The following is a 26,171-nucleotide window of genomic DNA, read 5'->3' on the forward strand; positions in this document are numbered from 1 at the left end:
CAAACTGAGAGGCAATGACAGCCATATAGCCTTCATGGACTCCATAATAGAATTCCTCTCCTGGCGTTAATCATAAATCAAATACAATTGGATTCGTGCTCATTTAACAGATAGTGTGCTGAAGTGCTAAAACAGTTTCAAACAGTAATTTATAGTGATTTATTTGTTTCCCCCTGTACCATAACAAAACCATAAACTATATATACCATAAACTGTATCTGCTTAATCAGTGCATCCCTAGTGAATAGTAAAAGCACCTTTTATGAGCCCCAACCCTGCAGCTTTCCCCCAGAACAACCACCCACCATCATTAAAGGGTAAGACCACTTTTTTTTGAGGTTTGGGTTGTGTAGTTACTTTGCCATGATGCAACTCCAAATGTGGACAAGAAATAAAAAGATTACTGCTCCAGTGATAAGAAATTGATAATTCAAAATATGCTCCTCATTGACTTACATTTATAGCTAAAACAGCTCTCAAAGTCACTCTTTTAGTACGTAAACAAACACAAACAAAGTTGATTCAGACAATATAGAACATCACCAAAACTCATGTGGTTTTATTTTTTCATAAAAATGTTAGATTCCTGTTGATTTTACTATTTGAAGATCTGGATCCGGATCCACGGATCCAGTCCGGGTTTTCTTCCCAATAAAATGGACAAATCAACAGGAAGATAACATTTTTATGAAAAAATAAAACCACATGAGTTTTGGTGATGCTCTATAATGTCTGAATCAACATTGTTTGTGTTTGTTTACGTTCTAAAAGAGTGACTTTGAGAGCCGTTTTAGCTACAATGTAAGTCAATGAGGAGCATTTTTTGAATTATCAATTTCTAATCACTGGAGCAGTTATTTTTTATTTATTTTTCTTGTCCACATTTGGAGTTGCATCATGGCAAAGTAACTACACAACCCAAACCTCAAACAAAGTGGTCTTACCCTTTAACTATGGATTTACCTGGCTGTGTGACTTCGAATAGTCTAACAAAAAAAGGACACAACAGTGGTGGCAGCTGGCAGGGAAGACTGTGAGCTCTAACAACAAACATCCCCCCCAGCTGAAATGAACTGAGTTTGTACATCCCAAGGGGGATAGGGAATAGATACTGAGCCATCTTCTAAGCTGCGCTTAGAGCTATTTAAAATATATTGAACAGCAAAGATGTGAGATGTTTCACTGATATGGCTAGGCTTTGTATTCAACATTATAATCAATGCATGAAGCAATTGCCACACTTTTCCTTTATAGAACTGAATCAGAAACTATAATTATACCATATACCTGAACCAGACATTTGCATTCATAATTTAACACTCTTTTCTCTCCTTTATGTCATCATTAATCAAGGTTGTTGGGCATGAGGGGAAGATGCAAGACAATGAGAAGTAAGTAATTTGGTTGGAATATATAAAACCCACAGTGTGCATTTATCCACTTGTAACTCTGAGTGTATCATTTGTACATTCTGTGTTAAATGAACACTCGATTATACTGTGTAAATACTGCAGGGTGTTTGGTTGGAAAACAGACTCTAGGCCTTGCCGCGATACCATGCCTCTACATTTAGTGTTGATCATTTTCCTCAATTTTCAGTCATGATGGGTTTTTCGACAATGGCCAACAGCCAACACACATAACACCCGCAAAGTGGACAAACTTTGCTTTGTAAAAACTATTTCATAATGTGGAATTGTGGATCACAGAATCCACACAGAAACGGTGTAGCTCCAATGTGGATCTTGGACTACATACAATTAAAGTTAACATAGTTCTACAACTATAAAGCATGGGGTGGAAATAGTGGCCTGCTGGTAGTTTGCACATAGAATAAACTCTGGCACTGATCGGTCCAGTGGTTTGTGAGATTAGCGACGGACACACACATAGACCCTCTTCTAGATGGCTTGCCTGAGGAACCACACCATAGAATACTGCATGCAGCAGGCCAGGCATACAACAATCACCAAGGAGGAAATGGACCACTCAGGCACAGCACACAGTAAAATCATTAATCCTTAGTGTATATTAAATTTGGATCTTACAGGTCCATCTTGGTAGTATCTACTGTACACTCAAGAGTTCAATCAACACTGAGGATTTTACTGAGCACGGAGCCAATGATCATCAACCCACAGGCAACTCCATCCAGTCAAAAATTACCATCTTTGCTGGTCTTAAAAAGGACCACTTCACCACTTTTTTCACTGAACGTATTATATAGTGTACATGCCCAGAATATGGACGCTAGGGTTTATTTAGTAAAAAACAATACTTCACCTACTGTATTGCAAAACTCGTCCCACCCCCGCCCTGCCTCTCTGACTGCCTCTGTCAGAGAGATAAAAATCAATAGTAGTGCATCTGTCTGCACAAACATCTCTGATGCAGCGCATTCGAGCCTGTGAACCCACCCCCTCTGCCTTCCATATTAATGAAGCTATGGTTTGGAGGGCTTTTGATCTCGCTCGCATCAATTAGTAATGTCCTCCTGTTTTAAGGACCTTTTGGAGGCCTGGCCAGGACCCAGCTTGCATTTTCGGCACGGCACCCGGCCAGCTTCTGCCAGTTGCTAGATTCATGGTGGTTGATTCTGACTGTGATGAATTTAGCTGTGGTATATCGCCAATTCACCACTGAAGAAGTGACACTGTCATCTTCTTGAGAGATGTTTTTTTTTTTTAAGATATTTTTTTGCGGCTTACGCCTTTATTGATTTTTTTTTAAGGGATAGAAAGTAGGCTGACAGGAAACGGGAGAGAGATGGGGGGATGACATGCGGTAAAGGCCGTGTCGGGTTCGGGAGTCGACACACACCGCGACTGGATCACCAGTCCGGTGCCCAGACCGTTACGCTACGGCCTGGGCCTTGAGAGATGTTTTTAAACAAAACACCACCAAACAATTCTATTTTCTTTTCATCCTAATCAACAAAATAATTGTCTGAACCACTGAAGGCCTATTTCTACTTCATTGTCACACAAAAATACACAAAATTGTAGATTGTAGATATTTTTCGGGCAAAGATAAATTTTGTAGAGGGAAAAAGGGAACCCTGGGGGTCTCCGGTCAAGCTAATGCGTGCCAGACTGCCAGTGCCTATTTTGAAAAAAAGAAAAGGTTATTGATTATTTTTTATAATCGATTAATTTGATTTGTTACACCCCCAGTCTACACAGCAAAACGTATACATTTTACCTCATAAGGAGGACAAGTGTAAACCATATCGGTCAAATCTAACCAAATGGATCCTTTGTACTCTCGGAGTTAAATGAACATTCAGGATTTTACAGTGTAGGCTGTATGCATAGGCGTCTCTGCATTACAATGTCATAAGTCATAACGCAGGATTCCTTCTCTGTATGACATCCTCGCCCTCTACGCTGAACTTTAAAAAGGGTACAGATATTCACAAAAACACAGCCTCACGCTGCCAACAAGTGTTGGCGGAATCCATTAGATTACCACTAGCAAAAGAAAAGGCCTCACAGAGCTGACTGATGTATTTTTCATCAACGTTTCCTGTCATCATGAACATGGGAGGGAGGGAGTGAAGGAGCGAACGAGGAGAGGTGTTTTTCATCTCAGTAATGTAATGGATACTTGGGGAATCGCTTGCCGGAGCATCTCTGGCGAGGATTTTGTGTCAGAGGAGTGCGTCTCTTCTCTAATGTAGGCACATTTGCACATTTTCCCTTGGGGCACAAGCACGGGCGATGTGCAGAGTAAAAAAGCTGCCTTATGCTGAGAGCCGGGCCTAATTAACCACATGAACCCTCCCTAGCATCCCTATTCTGTGGGCGAACATTCTGGGAAAATGTACAAGCTCACAACGTGCAGCAACACAGCCCCTTTGATGAGCATGTAGATCGGCTATTTAGTTTAGAGAGGGAAAGGAACAGAGTATAAAGCAATGAGGGTACTCTAGTCAAAATAAGAGCGTTTAAGTTACTGTATGGACATTTGCCCTTTTATACCCCTCCCCCCTCTTCCTTCCCTTGATGAACCCAACTAGCATAGTCAGGGTGATCCCATGTTGTCAAAACAGAAAGAGGTTTCCCCATTCCTCTGGTGCAGGATTCACATTCCACTAGCATAGCTGGAGTGACCCTGCCTTGGGTTGAGAATTAGTATTAAATTTGTTTTGTATTTCCCTCAGCCTCTCTCTGATGGGGGCTGAAGTGTGTGTGTGTGTGTGTGTGTGTGTGTGTGTGTGTGTTCGCAGCAGCTCTTTTTGAAGCCACTGACCACCGTCCTGCCCCAACAGCAGCTAACACTGATCAGATACAGCCTGTCACTTTCAGCAGGATAGAAGTGACTGCTGTGCTTTCACACCCAGGGAGGGTCTGTGTGATTGAGCAAAGTGCTGCAATAAAGCTCCCATGAGTCCCTCAATGACCCTCCAGGACAATTGGCAGTGTCAGTACAATGCACATGTAGATGGAGCCCAGCATGACCGTACAGTCAACAGACATGATCCTATCCGCAGTTCCGCACCTTCTGGTACCTACTTGCCAATTATGAGCACAGCACATAAGGCAACACAGCTTCAATCTCAGCAGTGCTGTGATGTTCAAATCAAACCATTTCTACTCATTTCCATGAGCACTGTAATGGCAGGCTTGATTGTTTGAGCTGACTCCACTTAACCCATAAGCACACATACAGTACACATGCAGGAAACCTGGACTAACCAAAATACAAAGCAGTTTATGTTGGTGTTGGTGTCATCCACACTGTGTATTCATGGGCACATAGATTTACTCACTCTCTGTGTGTGTGTGTGGTGTGTGTGTGTGTGTGTGTGTGTGTGTGTGTGTGTGTGTGTGTGTGTGTGTGTGTGTGTGTGTGTGTGTGTGAGATATGAGTCACCTTCCTTTGAGTCTTTCATAAACAAGATCTCGTTAAGGGGTCATGAGGTCATGACACACCAGGCGCCATGCTGCTGCACCTGCACACTATATTATTGTGCACACACGCTTAGTTGCGTATATTGTGGATACGTTTGTGCATGTGAGACAGCTAGCCAAACACAGAGATAGTGTAACGGTGCATGCTGCTAACGGATGAATTGGTAAAGACGAGGGAGACTCAGAGGGAGGGTTGGAGTAAAGAGGGCTCATTGTGCGCTCCACAGTGCCCATATTGAGAGGCATGGCAGCGAGCGTTTGGGAGGTTTTGTGGCGAGCCAGCATGACACAACACAAGGCGAGGGCAAAACAACGCAGGCCGGTGCCCAGATAAGGGGGCAAATACATCATCAGTGACTCACTCACCGCTGCTGTAGGCGTAAGGGGACTCGGCCGAGCCGTCCTGCAGGCTGTCCAGAATCTCTCCTTTGCCCACGTCGCTGTCTCCTACCAGCAGGAACTTCAGCAGGTAGTCGTAGCTCTTCACCGGGCTGCCCTGGCTGCCCATGGTGCCTCACATCTGTGCCCAACAGGGCGACGGGGGGAGGAGGGGACTACGGACAAGGGACCCTGGCTCTGAGCAGACCCCGGCGTAGGAAGGCAAATGGGGTGACCCCCTACGTGAACTTGACCTCCTTGATGAGACAAATGGGATGGTTGTGTCACAAACTTGCCCTACGTTGGGACAGTGTCCAATGCTCGCGTGTTCTTCGCTTGGTGATGGTGTGCCACTTGGTGTTTTGTCTGCCAAATGGACAGGTGTGTAAAAACTTAAAATAAAGTAAAAATCCTCCAACTTCAGAGTCTGATAAAAAAAACAGCATGGGTTCCCAAATTGGGGCAAAACATCCTCCAACTCTCCTAGTGGCCAATAATATTTAAAAACAGATATAAAACTACTCTCCCCTAAAAGCAAACATTGGTCCTTAGATTACAACTGTCAGAAATTAGAATAAGTTACAGTCTAAAAAGTGTAATTATACAATCTAATAACGTTGAATGACCAGAAACCAACCACGTATTGTGTGGAACATGAATACAGTTTTGATAGGTTCACATCTATTACGGATTAGAATGCCTTTAAACAAAGCAAAAAGAGATATCCGTTAATAGATCCAAAAATGGTGGAATGGCTCTTGTAGTGTTTTTGGCAGGGGTCGGTTTCATTGTGTCATCCAGTTTGAAAGCTCTTCTGCATTGTTGTTTACAGACGTTTTCGTATTGCCGTTATCACGCAGGTCAACAGGAGAAACCAACACCTCGGAAATAAGCCCACGTTGAAACCCCCCCAAACAAACCAGTATCTAACCTTACAAGTCTTGTCCACATTAACCCGACCCGCTAGACTAGCTTCAGCGCTAAACTAGCGTAGCTTAGCACCGTCACTTAGCCTGCCAACCTCGTTATGGTTTAATAACAAGTGTTGTGATATTCACTGAACATATTCGTATTTCATTTCGCGAGGCAGATCCACACGGTTGCAGAAAACACTGGTGTTGTTCTCCACGGCGGGCGAGCTGGCAGCTAGCAGAACGTTCACTGGAACGGAGCGGAGTGGTTTTCAGGCCCCCGTTCCTTTTCTTCAGTCCGGGGGACAACAAAGATTCCCAACTTCGCGGCGTTTAACGTCGTTATCTCCCCCCGATGTAAAAGCACGGGTTGTCCCGGGGCTGCGATTCCTTCTTCCGCGGAGTGGAGAGAGTCACGGCAGGGCGACCGGTTCACGTCCAGCCCGGGTGTGTGTACGTGTACGGGGTGATCTCAATGGGAGATCTTTCCATTTTTCTCCATGTTGTTCAATCATAACAGCGATAGAAGCCCTGCTACTGCAACAACAACACGCTACTACAGTAACTACACCGTCCGTGGTCCGCTCACTGAGTGAGCCACACTGCGCCCGCGCTGCTCACTGGCTGCTGCCTCGGCACACAGTACCTTTTTGCCCTGAATATTTCTTCTGGATGTTCTTTAGATTTGCAATGCCATTGTTATAATAATATCAGAATACGCTCAGTTTCAGCTAGTGTACTTTTAATAACTACATGGGTTGGAGTTGTGGAGATACAAAATCATGTTGAATTTATACAAAGTATGTAAAGGAAATCTCCGTTATGGCAGAAATATACCCTATGCGAGGCATTAAATAGCTCTGCCTCCACACTCCCGCCCCCTGTCAAGTCCCGCCTCCCCATTCATCTGACTGGGTACTTAAGCCTACATGTGATTTGTGCGTAGACCAATCAATCACCTTCGCTGTCAACAACAACACAGATGCAGAAAGTGTTGTAAACTAATAATGCCTGAGTGTGTGAGGATAATTTACAGTCAGCTGAGCTGTGTGTTTGTGTGTGTGTGTGTGTGTGTGTGTGTGTGTGTGTGTGTGTGTGTGTGTGTGTGTGTGTGTGTGTGTGTGTGTGTGTGTGTGTGTGTGTGTGTGTGTGTGTGTGTGTGTGTGTGTGTGTGTGTGTGTGTGTGTGTGTGTGTGTGTGTGTGTGTGTGTGTATAATGGAAATGGAAATAATGGATTCAGTTTTGCCCATGGTGTAATGGTAGTTTGTTATCAGCAAGTGATCCAGGTGCATATTTTACTGAGTTCAGAGCTAAGGGCTTTTTCAACCTGCAATTTGTCCTTGCCTGAGACCAGGAGTGGAGAGTCATCCGCAATCAAGAAAATATTCCAGTCACATGATGATGTCGTTAACATAAATTATATTAGGAACAGTAAAGACCCTAGTATGCTTCATTGAGGAACTCCACAGCTCACCGGGAGAGGAGGGGACAGGGTTTTGTTCACCTCCCTTCACCACTCTTTGGGGAGGTCAAAGTGTAGGGTCAGCCTCTGACCAATCTGAGATCTGAGATCCAATCATCTCTCCATCAGATAAAGAGATTTCTGTATAAGCTGGATCACAACATACATGATTTGCTAATTGTGTGTGTGTGTGTGTGTGTGTGTGTGTGTGTGTGTGTGTGTGTGTGTGTGTGTCAAGAGTACAGAGCCAAAGGTCATATGTACGAATTGAGGGTTTAATAAGTGGTTAAAAATATGAAAAACAAAAAAAAACAACATAATAAAAAAGATATGTGTACAAATAAAAAAACATTAATTAACACACCACTGATGAAAGTGCTGTCAAACGAACGTCAAAGTCTAAGCTAAGGGATCCTTGGCCTGAATGTGTTGAAGACCCCTGCTCTAAGCTTTCCACTTGACCGCCTTAACTCCTGAAAGCAAATTAGGGCTAATGGGACTCTTTCTATCTGCTGTTATAATACAGTCTACTCATTATTACTTGCGCAAGCAGAGCGCGCAAGTAATATTTTCGCCCGGTCTCCTTCGTCGTGACAGCTGTTCCGCCATTCGAGGCTTACGCAGAAAAACATCAAATCTGTGCCTGTGTTGCTGGACCAATGATGACGAAATGACCATATTTCTTACGTCATCATTTAGAGCTAGTCATACTATATACATAATCAGTAAAAAATAAAATTGCAAATTGTGCCTGATCTGCTGGGACCAGAGTACGTGGTGTGTATGTGTATGACTAGCTCTAAATGATGACGTAAGAAATATGGTCATTTCGTCATCATTGGTCCAGCAACACAGGCACAGATTTGATGTTTTTCTGCGTAAGCCTCAAATGGCGGAACAGCTGTCACGGTTTTTGGCGCAAAGTAACCACAGTATACCGCTAATCAACTTACAACTACACACTTTATACAGTATAGAGTATAGAGTATATATGTATACATATATAGTATATGCCTATATACTATATATATACTATATATATTTCTTACGTCATCATTTAGAGCTAGTCATACGTATACTATATACATAATCAGTAAAAAATAAAATAGCAAATTGTGCCTGATCTGCTGGGACCAGAGTACGTGGTGTGTATGTGTATGACTAGCTCTAAATGATGATGTAAGAAATATGGTCATTTCGTCATCATTGGTCCAGCAACACAGGCACAGATTTGATGTTTTTCTGCGTAAGCCTCAAATGGCGGAACAGCTGTCACGGTTTTTGGCGCAAAGTAACCACAGTATACCGCTAATCAACTTACAACTACACACTTTATACAGTATAGAGTATAGAGTATATATGTATACGTATATAGTATATGCCTATATACTATATATATACTATATATATTTCTTACGTCATCATTTAGAGCTAGTCATACGTATACTATATACATAATAATCAGTAAAAAATAAAATAGCAAATTGTGCCTAATCTGCTGGGACCAGAGTACGTGGTGTGTATGTGTATGACTAGCTCTTAATAATGACGTAAGAAATATGGTCATTTGTGGTCATTTGGTCCAGCAACACAGGCACAGATTTGATGTTTTTCTGCGTAAGCCTCAAATGGCGGAACAGCTGTCACGGTTTTTGGCGCAAAGTAACCACAGTATACCGCTAATCAACTTACAACTACACACTTTATACAGTATAGAGTATAGAGTATATATGTATACGTATATAGTATATGCCTATATACTATATATATTTCTTACGTCATCATTTAGAGCTAGTCATACGTATACTATATACATAATCAGTAAAAAATAAAATAGCTAATTGTGCCTGATCTGCTGGGACCAGAGTACGTGGTGTGTATGTGTATGACTAGAAAAACTAAAAAGGGATCCAGAATATATCTACAACGATAAAACAGTATTTCTTATATAGATAGAAACTTGAATCATACTTAATAATACTAGATGTTTATATGTATAAAGTAGGTAGCAAATAGTTACATCTAAACATTAATCATTTCAAACGTTCCTTCACAGAGATACTGAGATTTGACAGTTTACAGCGGTCGAAAGGACTTGCGCGCTCTGCTTGCGCACTAGTTGGCCATTTATGGCTTGTGTGCAACAAGCAAGTATGCACTCGACAGAGTGCAGTTCTAATTTGAATATACTTTCAAAGGCTTCCGTCTATGATGGCAGTGCTATGACTATGACATCATAAATTACTTTTTTTGTACGCACTGCCGCACTCTGACTGGTGCGTTATCCTCGTTATCCAGCCTTCATCAGTGTGGACTGTGGACATTTTAATGTAGAGAAAATAAAGTTAAAACTCGCTCTTGCCACTGTATGGCCCAGTTTCTTTATTTAAAGCACTATGACATCAGCCATAATCTGCTGTCGAAATACACATTTCATATTTTTGGGAGGCAAATACATATGTACACAGTAAAATCCTGTTAAATTAACTCAGGAGTCTACAAATTGGTCCATTTGGTTCCATGTGTACAGTGGACACTCTAAAGAGATGAATGAAGACTGAACATGGAAAATGTTGGGAGTTGATGCTGCAGTATTGAATACTGGAAAGCTCCCCCCTGGCGTACAGCCTGGTATTCCTAAAAAGTAACCCAAGTAAACTATGCTTAAACGGTTAAACTTAACCTTATTCCTAACCTTAACCTCAGTAATACGGTGCCAAAACCTAACTCTATTCTTTGAATGAATGGTTTATTTCGGTAATTACATTTTCATGTTTAAAAGACAGTTTACATGATCAGGTTTAGCACCGAAAAAGGTGTAAGCTGAAGCCAAAGCTTTTTATGCCTACCCTTTTTTAAGAGTAACATTAGTTACTGACAAAACAAAAACAAAGTAAGAAAAAAAAAAGTAACCCCAGTAAAACTATGCCTAACCTCGGGCTAAACTTATTACTAAGTAATTAAATACATACCGGTATATAAATGCAGCAGTCTATTTCCATAATAGCAGGTTGGCTTGACTTATTTGAAAAGAAGGTCATCACTTTAAATATCAATCAGGAATTTTATTAAAGGGAAAAGGAATATCTTCAGCTGTCAAACACATAGTAAAGTTTAAGACAAAGAATCAAGCAATGTCTAAAACGTTGTTAATCATTTCAGTAACATTGGCACAATAGAGTGAAAAGTTAAAGTAAAAAACAAAAATCAAGAAAGTAAATCAGATGACAAGACAACAATAATTGTTCAACTTGAGAAGCAGAAGCAAGGACAGATGCAATTACACAAAAAGCCAAATCGTATAGTTGGCACACAATTGATTCAAATGTGACATGGTTCTGAGCGGGAATAGCAGTAAATTATAGTTCCGACTAACTGTTCCTTTGTGATGGTCTCTCAGAACAAAAACAACAGTGGAATGTACAACAGCAGGGTGTGTCCTGCAGATGAGCACCGGTAGTAATAAAACACCATGTACTGACAATAAAGAAACAAACACCACATAAGCCCATACTTCTTCTACAAAACGAGTAGCGAAAACAACAATGTACAAGTTCATAACACGTCACATCATGATGCGTTTTGTGCTTTAAGATATTTTTAACTACTTTTCAAAATGTAATCTATTTAGGAAATTATTCAAAAGTTTGGGAAATCGTTTTATGTTTTGTTAACAGTGTCATGTTCATAAGACAAGTGTTTGCTGATGATATTTCAACTTATTTTTGTTTGTTTTGGGACAAAGTAGGCCTATAGAGTGGCCTCAGGTGAGGCATTTCTACCCAGAAGGCAGCAGTCCATTTCAGGAGGACTATACGTCCGCCCATGTCACATAAACGCTCACTCAGCAGTTAATGGAACCTGAAAAGGAGGAAACTGCATAGGCTTTTCAAACACCACGTGAATTTAACTGAAGATGAATGCGATATTATACACGTATAGCCCTATTGTATACCTTGTTGTACAGCTATTTTCACATATTTTGAAAGGTATTGGAAATCTTCACATACCGGTATTCCAAAATAGGGACACCGGATTAAAATGGTTAAAGCTGCTATAAGCAATAATATGTCAAAATCTTCTTCTTTTTCTATTTGTATTCAGACAGCCAGCAATGAGTAAAATGCTCCCATCTTTTGTGTCTCTGTGACACATCTAGGGGCCACAATTTGCATTCAAAGATGTTCATAGAAGCTTTGTCATTGGTAGAAAAAAAACCTGTCGAAATTACTAACCAATCAGGAAGTAGACAGGCAAATCGACCAATGGGAAAGCTTAAATAGGAAAATCTTTCAATGCAGATTGTGGCCCCTAGTTGTGTCACAGAGACTACAGTTTTTGGGAGCGTTTTACCCATTGCTGGCTGTCTGAATACCAAAAAAGGAAAAAAAGCTCATTAAGATTTTGACATAATATTGCTTATAGCAGCTTTAATGGCAGTGCTATAGAGTCAATGCGTTCTACCAGTTTGATTTGATGGGACGTTCACAGTGAGACAAAAGGTGTTTTCAAGTACGCTACCTTATATCCAGTTATCTATTCAATCAGATCTCCACAAACAAATAACAACAAACACGTTTTCAAAAGTCTCCAAATTTCAAGGAACGTTGTTAAAACACAAATAAATACATTATACATTCGATTCAGCAAGCCACTTTCGGGAAAGAAATACAAAAACCTATGTATTGAGGGAAAACAGAATCAGAATGTATTTTTTTGCAAAATATCCGACCAATATTAAGTTAATACTTTTAATAACATAAAATCATAAAATTATTCCTATCTATCTCTGATCAGTGCAGTTAATGTATTAATACCTGATTTCAAAATTTGCTTAGCATCTCTCCTACACGCAGTCACGCACTAGCCTAAAGAATCTCTCAATGGCTGTAACATCAACTCCATATCTAAGCTACTGATTCGCAATGCCGCACATTCTCTCTCTCACACACACACACGCACACCTTCTGTGACCACTCCCTTGGCATCTCACCTTGCGGGTCCATTTTTAACGGAAACCTCCAGATTTTACGGCTTGCATCTCTCCTGGCCCAGTCCCCCTGCCTCCTCCTACCCCACCATCTCCATCATGCATCTCATCCACAGCGATCTCTCAGTCCACCTTGGTGGTCTTGTGTTTCCAGGGGTAGACCAGTTCTCCGACAAACAGCTTCTTGGCCAGGGCGAGCCAGGAGTCCTTGGGGTAGCAGCTGTATGTCGGGGTGCGATAGGTCTTTACCACATCGCTGAACTTCAGCGGGTTCATCTAACCGGATGAGAGGAGAGGAGAAACTGTGAAGGACAAGCTTCTACGTCGACGTGAACAGAAGTGCGTCAACATTTTATAGAGTAAAAATAAATGAAATACATTTAACAACTTAAACTCGCAAAAATAGACCATCTACAATCTCATAATGCACCACGACGCATTATGAGGTTTCAGATATGCTATTTTTGTAGAAAGTTTGCCTACTAAAACATGTTTGGAAAAGGAACAGCATTCCATTTCTAGATACAGAGACAAAAATATGTCCTTAATTAATGTAAAGTAGAAAAAAAGGGTCTTAAAGGAAATGAAAGGACAAAGTCCAAGAGAAGCTTACCTCCATCATCAGGTGGAGGGCTGTTCCTGGCTCTTCACACAGCACCCTGAACTTCACCCCCTCTGCACAAACAGCATCAACATGCAGCCATTACTATACAATGACACCCGTTAATACATCACACATATACATATATATCATTTAAGTAACTGTCAATTCGGCCAGGGACCAACTTAAAACTTTTGCCCTGTCATGCTTGAAGCACACAGGTAAACAAACGCACACACAGTTCTTTATCCACCTAAAGTCTATCCTTTATCTATTATTATTATTATCATCATGATGATGTCATTTTTGGTAAACTCTTCCCTTGTGACCGTTATGCAAAGGCCTGTACAAATAAATGTGACTACAGATATTCTAATGACACAGGGAGAGTGTGGAATATGTTGGCTGTTGGATAGCAGAACAGGAGGGGCCTAGAAGCAGCCTAACGGGAAATGCAACACAACTGCATTGGTCAGATGTCAGTTGGATGTTCAAATACTGTAGGCTCTGTGCATTAACTGTCCTGGGTGCAATATTTGTTTTCCTAGGAGGAAAACTAAAGAGGAGCGCTTGGTTTTGTTACATCAGCAAGGCAGGGATTCATCATGCACCGTTCATTTGGGAAGCCATGGTGGATGTTGGTGCCAAGGCTTTGGGTACCATTTTTAGTCTTTGCTGGCATTGGACCCACAACCTCCCAATCTCACAGAGGACACTCTAACCACAAGGCTATTTTCGCTATTCATCATAGTATGAATACAGGGCTTATCCACTAAAACACTCCTTAGTTGACTGGGATTCCCCAGGGCTCTATGCTGAAAACAGCAGATCTCCAACCTCAACTGCTATTTTTCACCAAACGTTCGCCCCAAGATTAGGGACGTTGTGGCTCATGTGGTGAAGTGGAGCGTGTACATTACCTGCCAGCCTGTAGGAGCGACAGATGCGTAGGCCAATGCCAAACAGAGGGAAGGCGTTTATGAAGTCCACACTGAGGTGGAGCACGCCCTGGAACAGCACCACGACCAGTCGCAACTATAGCCCCACCACACAGAGACATGCAGGAGTCACAAATACACCATACAGTCCACATGGATGTACAATGGATGAGCAATGTGTGCATGTGCACCATGAAAACAATAGAGAGAAACAGGAAAGACTGTACACAGTAAAATCCTTTTACTATTAAAGGAACACAATTAATGATTTTACTGTGTAATTGTAAGTAAATGTATTTGAGTCACATTTTGAGGTCAGTGGGGATATGTTTTACCCCTGCTTATGGTCAGACTTGATTCAATTCTTAATGACTTCTCTAATATACAGCAACCTTCCCCGTGTTTCTTCACTATAGTCCGATCCAGAAGAACACAGTTGGCCGGCCACTGCTACAGAGCTGATCATGAGGTTATATATTCCCTTCTTCTCTAGAATCCTGCCTCAAAACAGACCAGAGGTAGAAAACTGTCGTTCCCTGATGTCATCGTTAGGGAGACATGCATCAGTAAGCAGGAAGTGGGGATGGCAATGAAGGACCGGGAAGTCTGGCATGGCATTGTGAAATCCATGATCTCGACAAATGATGAATAAATTCATGCATTTTTAGTATCAGTACGTGATATCATCTTATCACGCAATTCCTTTTAATTCAACTAAAGCTACTAGTCTGATTATTAATCACACTAGTCGCTTTAGTTGAATTAAAAACAATTGCGCTGATCGTTACACCCCTACTGATTAAACACTTAAGCCATTAAAAAAAATCAAACCCCACCCCCCCAAAATAAGTATATATTATTTTAAGATTAAGCCACAGCTTCTGTAGAGCCTGTCTACAGGAATAGTGGACACATAAGGAAAGAAAGAAATGTCTAGTTTGTAACCTGTGAGATTAAAGCTTAAAAAGGACAAATGTTGGAAAATGATTTCCAATGAGGAAGTCCAAGAATCACTGAAACTATTACAGAAGAAACTAAAGGTCTTATTGATGTTAAACAAAATATAACCAAGTTCCAGGCCCAGTACACAGATATGCAGTAGTAGTTTAAGAAGCTTCATCATTTCTACAAGAGGTAAAGGAGGCCAACATCACTGCAATGATTACAATGATTTGTTTGTTTGTTTTAGTTCGTTTTGTAAACCACACAAGTTTCAGTTAGGCATCTTTTTTGTTTCATAAAGCATACTTAAAAAAAGAAAGAAAAATCAAATTCTAATAACCTTTGGTGTACTGTGTAGTCTGTGTACGTACCAGAGTGAAGACCAAGTAGTACAGGGCTGTGGTGGGAAGCAGGAACAGCAGAATGGTGAACAGTAGAGTTCCGATGAAGAGCTGAAAACACAATGCACCGTCAACACCATACAATCATCATATCACGATCATGACATTTTAATTGATTGAACATTTTATTCACAGTATGTCGAATGGGTACAGTTCAATACAAACACTGCTACTGAGGATATAACCATGAAAAGCCTTCAGGGTCCTCCATTGTCAATTCATCAGTACATTTAAAGACGTACACATATACAAATCTATGAAAAAAAAGGAAATCAAATATAGTTAAAATAAAATAAAAATATAATAAAAAAGGTGAAAAATGTGTACAGTATGGAAAAATAGGAGGGGGCAGTTACGAATTACTCTGAGTAGAACCGCTGCTTCTTCACCTGGAAAGGAGGCAGCTTAAAGGGACACTTCACCCTTTTTGCAAAAAAATATATGTTAATGACGTTTAGAAGCTTTAGATCACTTTCCTGGGGGTATTTATGTGTGTAATATGTGGTTTTAGTTATTTTAGATTGTAGCAGTGAGCCTGTTGTCTCTGATGTCATGGACACTGGTCTCACTACCTTCCTGGACTACAATTCCCATAATTCTTTGGTGCACTGCTTCTCCTTGTGGATAGGGGGAGAGCTGTCTTACTGAGACAACATGTAGTCCAGGAAGGAAGTGAGCCCAGTGTCCATGACATCAGAGACAACAGGCTCACTGCTACAATCTAAAATATCTAAAACCACATATTACACACATAAAGATCTCCAGGAAAGTGTTCTAAAGCTTCTAAACATCATTAACATATATTTTTTTGCAAAAAGGGTGAAGTGTCCCTTTAAGTGGTTTGGGCATCTGGTCAGGATGCCTCTCGAGTGTCTCCCTAGGGAGGTCCTCGATGTACGTCCCACTGGGAGGAGACCCCGGGGCAGACCAAGGCGCAGTTGGAGGGATTACATTGACTCACTGGCCTTGGAACACCTCGGGATTCCCCAGGAGGAAGTTACTAATGTTGCTCTGGAGAGGGAAGTCTGGAGTTCTCTGGTAGAGCTGTTGCCCCCGCGACCAGACTATGGCTAAGCGGTCTGCCTTTAATTGTGACAGTACAGTAAGTGTATACTTGGGGAAATGCTACTGAACTTGAGCGTGTCTGACTTTGTAAGTGAGTGAATACATGACTTGCGTGTGTGTGTGTGTGTGTGTGTGTGTGTGTGTGTGTGTGTGTGTGGTTACCTGGTCCAGGTCGTAGGAGCAGGAGTCCACTCTTTGTCTCAGCACGTTCCACTTCTTTCCTCTGAAGAGTCTCCAGAGAGAGGACAGTCCGTAGACTTTCATGCAGTACAACCTGACACAAACACAGACACACAGTTCTTTTCACTTGACACTGAGGATTTTGACCAGCTGGTCATAAACCAGGCAGTCCCCATTACAATCTGCACAATCAATCAGACCGGTCTGCCTGGTTCTATTCTCCCCCTGACGTAGTCTAAAATGAGTGCATGAAGTTGACACTATTGATTGAAAGCATATGAATTACAGCAGGCTGAACAATGATAATATGTTTATTCAGTATTAACCACATAAGGCCTATACTGTATGTGTATGCTTTGGGTGCGTTCGTGGAGGAGGAGAGGATAGATCCTATGTAAAAGTGGATCAGCTTATGGCTGGTTTAATTTATTCAGCTGTCACAGGAAAACATCCATTTCATTATATTTTATTTTCCATCAAGATTTATTATCGCCAAGATCTTAAAATAGGCTTTTCTTTTTCGCTGTTCCAACAACCTCACCAAGTGAAATGTGTTGTATGTGTCAATCAATGTACTTGGCCAAATATTCGGATTAGGGGTGTCAAAGTTAACGCACTATTAACTAGTTAACTCACAATCCTTTTAACGGCACTATTTTTTTTAACGCGCGATTAACGCACTGTGAAGTTTGACAGAATGGTTGAGAGATGCATTTCAATGTTACACTGAAGAGTTGTATAATTGTTAAACAGCTGCATTACTTAAGTTAATTTAAGTCTACACAATTAGAAAACTTAGAAAACATGTTATTTTGATCAACATGGCCTGTTATCTCCCGTAATGGTACCATTGGCCAACATCAATATAGTTCTTTAGTTTGGGTCTGGAAGGCTAAATGTCATCAAATGGTGGTCCGTGGCTCAAATGCAGAATAAATAATGGACCTTGATATGAAAAATCTTGAAAACCACTGATTTAAGGTATATTTAGAACGGATAAAAAATATGCGATTAATTTGCGATTAATCACAGTTAACTATGGACAATCATGCGATTAATCAGATTAAATATTTTAATCGATTGACAGCCCTAATTCGGATTCAACAGTATTTTAAATACTAACTATTCAAAAATGTTTTTCAAAATAGTAAAAAAGGCAAAGTAGTTTAGGGATAAGGGGTTTAGCATGGACAAAAATAGAGCCCGATATATATATATATATATATATATATATATATACTAGAATTTCGCAGCCGCTTCGCGGCCGCTCATCCCAGAGTTATGTTGCCGCGCACTATGGGAAGAAGGAAATTGCGGGAGTTGCCTCCACATGTAGTAACGGATGGGTTATTAGTTATTATTATGTGTCCATATTAGTGTAGTGTAGTGTAGTCAACACGTTATGGCTCATACACACTGCCCGGGATTTGCTCCGATTATGCTGTCGGGGAGCATTTTTGGCGCTGGCCGACAAAACCCCTGATCTGACGTTAAGCGGTGCCCAAAAGTTATAGATCACAAAGGCTTTGCAGGTAGAGCACATGACATGGCCCTAAAAATATATATAATTTTAATATAAAAAACTATTTTTGCATCTGCCGCTTGAGATGACCTGAGATGACTTGATTGATTGACATAAAAAAGGGCCTGTCAGCTCAAACACACAATGCAATAGTTGTTGTTGCGTACAATCATCAGTAGCAAAGTCAAATACCAAAAATAAAAACCCTACCATTTCCATTTTCTCCCCTCTATTTCCCATTCCATGTGCGTTTGTCTTATAGTTTCTCTGGCCTCTGTACTACTGCCACCTACCGTCCATTCATTGTATTACACAGTGGGTGACTAAACCCGACCAATCAGAGGTGTGGCTTCCAGAGGTACCTTTGACATGACATTTTGTGTGTGTGTGTGTGTGTGTGTGTGTGTGTGTGTGTGTTTCGATGTGCAGGGCGTTGCTGAAAATGAGCACCTGTGCTCAGCTACTTCTCTGGGTAAAAAAAAAAAAAAATCACACCAGTGTGAACCGAGTGGTGCAACTACCCGTCTATTGGTTCTCTGTATCATTCAAATTTGTATCGTCCAATTTCTTCTCTATATCGTTCCAATTTCTTCTCTGTATCGTTCCAATTTCTTCTCTGTATCTCTGGTGCCCCCTACTGGTATAAATATGTAACATACTCGTGCTCACTTATACATACATACATACATACAGGTACACACACACACACACACACACACACACACACACACACACACACACACACACACACACACACACACACACACACACACACACACACACACACACACACACACACACACACACACACACACACACACACACACACACACACACACACACTCTGTATCTCTGGTGCCCCCTACTGGTATAAATATGTAACATACTCGTGCTCACTTATACATACATACATACAGGTACACGGACGTTGCTGGATGTAGGAGTGGTTGCACCACTCAAAAAAGAAAAGAAATAAAAAGAAAGGTACCTTTCAAAACCTATAGAAGTCAGCCTGGTACAGACGAAGGGGACACCACTGTATGTAGCCTCAATTACATTTTGTAACTATTTTCTGCAATGGGATGATAGTTTTATTTGGTGGGTATATGAGCTGGTTGTTTATTGGTAGCCTATATTAGCCCAATATTGGCGTTATGCATTTCACTTGAATAATGTTGTATGCGCACGTGCGCGTGTGGAGAAAGACAGTTATTTAATGAAAGTGAAGATTATAACGTCCTGTATTGGTAGCCTATATTAGCCCAATATTGCCGTTACGCATTTCACTTGAATAATGTTGTGTGCGCACGTGCGCGTGCGGAGAAAGACAGTTATTTAATGAAACTCAAGATTATAACGTCCTGTCTCGCTGCCGCGGCGCCGCCGTGCGTGTATAGCCTGTGTGTGTGTGTGTGTGGGGCGTGGCGCGAGAGAGAGAGAGAGGCGTGGCGAGATAGAGAGAGATCGTGGCTTCCAGGCGTGCGTGTGTGTGTGTGTAAGCCAGGCGTGCGTGTGCGTGTGTGTGCAGGCGTGTGTACTCGGCAGTTGGCTGGCAGGCGAAAATAGCCAAAGCGTTCCGTGTAATCGTAATATGTAGGCACAAACAAACTACAGACAAAGTACAATGTTGATGGAACTAAGAGATTCGCTGAGAGAGCGATATTTTAAATACAGAGATTTAGAAGGAATAAGCAAAATCGTGAGGCTACAATTCCTCTCCCCTTCCTCGTTTCTCTTCTCCTGCGGGAGATCAGAATCAGTTTCTGAGAGCTAGTGTGGGCCTATTAGAAGACAGGGCAGTGTTGCCAGGTTTGCGAATTGTAAGCGAGTCGTAGTGTGTGTTGAATGGCATTTGAATGGCATTTGTGGGCTTGTGAATGAATTTTCTCACATGTAATTTGTGCTCACTTGCATAGACCTGGAGAATTTAGCGTGGTGAAAGGGCAACAGTGTTCCGGGGGTGTGGGTGCTTTGGGCGATAATGTTTGTAGTAAACAAATGCATTGCCGCCGTGAGTGTGGACGGGAGGCATCTTTGGTGGCACTGCAATGAACATTTTTTGGCGGGTGGTGTCGAGTGTTGGCGTTGGGCGCAATAGGAGGAGATGGGTCCCGGACACTGCGAAGGTAAGTGTGTGACGTCACTGCCGTGTGAGTGTGTGTGGGTGTAGTGTGTAAGATGGTGTTGTGGGTGTTGCAATAGCGACGTAGCTGTTGTGGCTTTGGGTTTCTTGCCATGTGTTGGGTACAAGTTCTCTAATATATAATAGATATATAGGAAATTGGCCCCAACTAGGCTCTCTCACAAGAAGCAAACAGTTGGGAGACACTGCCCCCTGGAGTACAGACTCTGTAATATGCTTGGCTACACAAAGTGGAGGGTAGTCAGGGACCAGGGTACTGTAGCTGTTCAAATCAATACTCTTATGGTTGGTTGTGTGTGTGTGTGTGTGTTCTCTCACCTGGCTCCGTACACATAGAAGCAGTAGATGTGAAAGGTGAGCAGAGCCACCATGTCAGACAGCACTGAGAGGGCAAAGGTCAGACCCAGGCACGCCGACAGGCCCACGTACCACAGGATCCTCTCTATGAAGGGAGACATCAGGTGGATGTAGCCTGCAGGAGATGGACCCCATGGTTGAGGAACAAAGACAAGGAGAGGTGTATCTGTGTTAGGGGTAGGACTCGGAATCACTACAGAGCTCAAGATCCCAATTTAACATGAATTTCAGGCTACGATTCAAAATGTATTGTGATATTATTTAAACTAAACCTACACTATGTAACCGTTTTTAGTGAATAAAACAATTCATTGATTGAATACATTATTAACAGTTTGCAAAAAGTACAGAGGTTACAGTTAATCAGTTATATAATAATGCTAAAAGGATAACATGAAAAGCCCCTATGGTCCTATGTATTCAATTATTCAAGAATTATAAAGACATACAGTACTATACAAAATAAATAATAATAAATAAAATTAGATTCTGTAGTCAGGTTGGACACCTATTGGTTGACAAGTGGTCAACCAATGGGTGATTGGTGTGTGTGTGTGTGTGTGGACTCACTGATCCAGAGGTGGATGTGGTAGAGGAAGAAGCGTCCCAACACCTGGTCCAGAGCTCTGTTCATCTTCAGTCCGGCTGGCGCTCCCATCAGCCACTGCAGCAGCTCCTCTAGCTCCTTGGCCACGTGCTGCGGATAGAAACACGTAGCACAAGGTCAGGACACACTGACACTTTCATAGCACTGTTAAAACCACACGTTTAAAACCACTTAAACCGCGCCCGGTGGCCTAGCGGTCCAGGCGCATGCCACACATATAGGTTCGAGTCCCGTTCATGAGGACCTTTGCTGCATGTCTTTCCTCTCCATCTATACTTGAAACTATCAAAGGCAGAAAAGCCAAAAACAAATCTAAAAAAGAAAAAAAACACTTAAACCCTATACATTTAGTTGACTGGAGTCCCCAGGGCTCTACCCTCCGGTTTTCACTCTACACTAAACATCTTCGGTGAAAATACTGTAGCTGTAAGCCGCAAGCTCTGAGCTTGTAGATCGGCTATTTTGGTGAATGTTTAATCCAGAATAGTGCTTCTATGATTCATGTGGTTAAGTGATGACCTTTGTAGAATGAGCTTCAGTTTCAACTTCACCGTTGCAAACCTCGGGGGTCAGAGCTTTCATGTGACCGCAGAGATAAAGAAATGCATCAGCACTGCAGTATAGAGGGCATGCAGCTGCGCATGCATAAATTGAGTGGCAAAGTGAGTTTAACATCGTTTAATGTTGTTTAATGCAATCAGATAGGATTTTGCTGTTTAGATGTATAGGCTGTCAAGGCCAGAAAGTACGGTAGTTTTTTTGCACTCAGTGGATGTTCCCTCATAACTTCCGGGTATGATGATGTCACGTGCATACCCTCTATATTCAGAGGCCTTCAGCCCAATTTACAACCAGCATCAAAGAGTGCACTCAGGATTTGGGTGGTTACAGTGGACACACAAACACACACGTACATCAGCGATGGGCACCAGTGTGTTGGCCAGCATGGTGATGCGGTTCTCTCTGTACAGCCAGGAGATGAGCAGGAGGCCCAGAGCTATGTCCACCATGAAGGACACCAGGATGTTGGCTTTCCTATTGGGCATTCACACACAGGCAGGCGCGCACACACACACACACACACACACACACACACACACACACACACACACACACACACTTATTTACAGCGGGGGACAGCCATTGTGCGATTAAGTATAAATTAGGCTTAAGGTTGGAAAATGGAACAGTTAATACCGGTAATCATACAGTAATAATAATAGGGTTGTGAATGAACATTCCTGCTTCTTGGCACACAGATTAAAAGAGTCAAGTGGCCTAATAACCAAGGGATCCAATATCTCCCTTAGCTAGGTGGGGGGACAGTCTTTGTATGAGTGGTATATTTCAGGTTCAAATGCAAGTAGATTACATGTTTTTGCCAATTTCCCCCATCATACCGTTTCCCTGCTTGTGTAATCTTGTCACTGCTGACCCCTACTGGTTGGTTGTTGGACTGGTTGGTCCCAAGGATGGTATCACACCTCTTCCTATACACATGGAAGCGCCTGCCGCTTCTTTTCACGTACCAGTGAGGAACCACCCTATTCACTACTACTCACAGTTCAACACACCTGCCTGCTGACAGGCATCCTGGATCAACCCTGGAGTTGCTAGTGCAGTGTCCCATGAACACGTCCAACTATGTTTGTTCCCACGATTACACATGCTTACCTCATGGATTGTGTGTGCGTGGCAGCTTTCTTGGGTGAGTAGAGCGTGTGCATGTGGTCCGTCCTGTAGCTCAGCTGGACACACGTGGACAGTTTACTGGACAGGAAGCGCACCGGGTAGAGGTTGAGAACCCTGAGACAGAAGAAGTAATTAGGGAGGATTCTATTTTGATCCTTAGTTGGCTTAGTAAACTGATTTATTTTAGGAGTAATGCCAACTTCATCTAAGAGTGAGAACCCCACACAGATCATTTATCAGGTTTAATTGTGTAGTGTTTATTTTACGATTTTTGGGGCTTTTTGCCTTTATTGATAGATAAAGGAAAGGAAAGGGGAGAGAGCTGGGGTGGAGACACGCAGCAAAGGTCATCGGGATCGGGACTCGTGACACGCGGTCAGGCTGGATTACCAGCCTACTGTAGGTGCCTGGACCGCTTGGCCAGCCCAGGCTATCTGTGAGCATTTCTAATTATGTTACAATTTTAGTTTTTTCATGGGGACAAGAATTCTATACATTTTAAAAACAAACTTAATTTCGAATTAGTGAAAAGATCTGCTATTTATACCAGTTTGGGTCCCGGGCAAACATCTTATCTCTCTTTTGGGTCTCGACCTGAAAGGTTTGGGAACCACTGCTTTATATAAGATAACAAATTTCCGTTTAGTGCAACCATAACACATAGCAGTATAAACAGAGAGGACAAAAAGGACAAAAGAAAGAAAAACTGTTAGTCCGTCATAGTCCAGTCCAGTATATTTTCTCTCTCCTGGTGGAATGAACACATCCTCTCACCGTAGACTACAGATCCAGGACCAGATGGAGAGAATCCAGGTGATGAGGAGGCAGATGGGGGTGGAGGCGTGTTTGAGCAGCTCCACTATGATGCTGGCCTCACGGCCCTCTGACTGCCAGTGGGTCATCTTCAGGGGCCCGTCGTCGTATTTGTCCAGGAAGAACAGCGGCTCACTCTGAGACACCGTCTGGAACATCTGGGACAGAGAACAACACATAGAGCAGAGTGGTATGAACTGACAGGTGTACTAAAAAAGACTATGACTAAAAAAAAGGAAATAAAAAATTTGCTGTCAAAATTAATATTGGTCTACTAACACAATTATATCATGTCTGTATTTGTTGTTTGCACAACAAGTTAGAAATAAACACGCAGCATGCTAATGTTGTACCTGTCGCAGTTCAGACGGTGGATCGGCATTGGGGTCACGAAGCCCGTTCTGTATGGGATGGAGCTGGGACAGCATGACCTTCCTCTGCTCGTAGTGGACGAAGATGACCTTGTCCTCGTCTTCTTCACCTTCACCATCCTCATTCTCCTCTGACTCTTCCTTCTTCTTCTTCTTCACCTCATCCTGTACTGTTCTCCCGTCTGGTAATAAACAAAGATTTACCATCAGTCAATCCCCACTTAGCACTTTGTTGTGCACGTGTTGTTGTTGTTGTTGCACACTGCAAATAGCAAATCTTCAAGCTCACAACTCTGACAAGTTGTTGTGAGCTTGTAGATGTGCCAATGTGTGTTTTACCTTGATTAGAAATGTGAAAGATTACAACTTTTTATAACATCTTGGTTCTGATACATTAATTAAACCGGAACGAGCCTGTTGTATGTGCAAGCACGCACACCTGACAATAAAAAATATTCTTATTCAGCAAACTCACTCAGGTCTCGGTGTTGGACTTCGCAGGTGAAGCCCATCTTGCCGATCTGCCGGCTGAGCTGGAGCCAGCGTCCCTTGGGAAAGATGGTGCTGAGGTCCCGAAGGAAACTCTCCATGCCCTCCTGGCCCTCCTTGGGCATGCTCCATGAGCCTAGTACAGTCAGCTCCACTTTACTCTGGTCCTGCATCTGGTGTCATATGGCAACAGTGAGGGATAATGGTTGGAAATAGAGGTGTGACCATTCATTCACCCATCTCACCATGCAATTTTATACACCATATTAGGTTCACAATTAGGGGTGCAGAAGTTAATTGTGAGGTGGTGTAAGTCCCAATTTTCTGACAGTGATGTTTTGTCAGTCACCCTGTTGCCATTTCCCGCTTTAACAGAAAATTAACATGCTGCCATACAAGTGATATAAAAGACCAGCAAGTTGTAGAAAGTGCTTTGTAAGGATGGCTGGGGAAGAGGCGCACATGTTTCATTGTGTGAAGCAAAATGCAGGCTTTGTCACTCACTCACACACACAGTGCTGTGCTCCACTGACCTTCTGGATGTACTGTTTGACCTGGCCAGGGATAAAGGGGTAGTGGATGACCGTCAGCACCACAGCCGTGTCATAACCAGGGATCCAGCGTCCTACTATAAGCCCGCTGTCTGCACGGTTACAGCACTGGGGGAAGAAGATCTTCAGCACCATGGCGACTTTCCGCTGCAGCTCACGATTCAGGATCCACAAAGTTCTGTGTATCTGAGAGTGGTTTGACATCACACAGTCATGTTGACCACACTGTGAGTGTGTCTTTGTTCACATCACTTTGTTGTAATCCCAAAGTAAAAGCAGACACATGCCCTCCCTTTGCCCTTCAAATATTGAGCGTTGGGCATGTTGCTGTGGCAACAGAGCCTGGGGCAAGGGGAAGCTATTGATTTGCAATAATTGGCCAGCCAAAACCGCTAACAGAAGAGATTTAAGTAAGCAACGCGTAAGCAATTTAAGCTAACATAAGTTCAATATCAATGACAACAAACAAAGTAGTAAACTGATGAATAGCTTTAATATCTCACCACACCAAACTAAAAACATCCCAGCGCGTGCTCAAGTTCACCACGACAGAGTCTAGACTGCTGCCAACAAGTCCAAGTCTCGAAAATGACCGCTGTTGAAAATGTAAGTCAACATAGAAAACTACCGGTAGGCCTATATTATATACTCGAGGACCCGCATATAAATTAGATACGATATTTACTAAGCGTGTAAATATAATACATTTCTTACCTTTCAACAACATGAGATGAGTTTTACCCTTCGAACAAGACAGCTATTCAGAGAACGTCGCCATAGTTTTTGTTGACAGTCCAGTGCTACAAAGGCTCCGACTGGATACACGTTCATATCGTCGGTTCCG

General features: G+C 42.2%; 2 protein-coding genes across 3 annotated transcripts in view; both read right to left on the reverse strand.

Annotated features, from left to right (window-relative positions):
• LOC310869430 (ras-related protein Rab-40C) overlaps positions 1-6,757 on the reverse strand; it is a 31,380-nt gene extending 24,623 nt beyond the window's left edge. For both annotated transcript variants that reach the window (XR_014570158.1, XM_083780172.1), the window contains exon 1: positions 5,280-6,757. Coding sequence is in view for 1 of the 2 variants with exons in the window: in XM_083780172.1 (XP_083636298.1) it covers positions 5,280-5,421 (142 nt within the window). In the remaining variant the exon portion in view is untranslated. The remainder of the gene's footprint in view (positions 1-5,279) is intronic.
• Positions 6,758-10,709: 3,952 nt separating this feature from the next.
• On the reverse strand, positions 10,710-26,171 carry pigq (phosphatidylinositol glycan anchor biosynthesis, class Q). Its single transcript, XM_083778886.1, has 14 exons — positions 26,042-26,171; positions 25,310-25,513; positions 24,763-24,949; positions 24,270-24,469; positions 23,878-24,074; positions 23,086-23,217; positions 22,326-22,446; positions 21,375-21,501; positions 20,766-20,919; positions 16,765-16,876; positions 15,508-15,588; positions 14,177-14,291; positions 13,269-13,330; positions 10,710-12,931 (listed from the first exon to the last, which is right to left on the reverse strand). Exons 2-14 carry the CDS (start codon positions 25,460-25,462, stop codon positions 12,779-12,781), a joined length of 1,794 nt encoding a protein of 597 aa, XP_083635012.1. The 5' UTR covers positions 25,463-25,513; positions 26,042-26,171; the 3' UTR covers positions 10,710-12,778.

The sequence above is a fragment of the Protomyctophum parallelum genome (assembly GCF_964188405.1).
Source record: "Protomyctophum parallelum genome assembly, chromosome: 13".
NCBI classification, from domain to species: domain Eukaryota; kingdom Metazoa; phylum Chordata; class Actinopteri; order Myctophiformes; family Myctophidae; genus Protomyctophum; species Protomyctophum parallelum.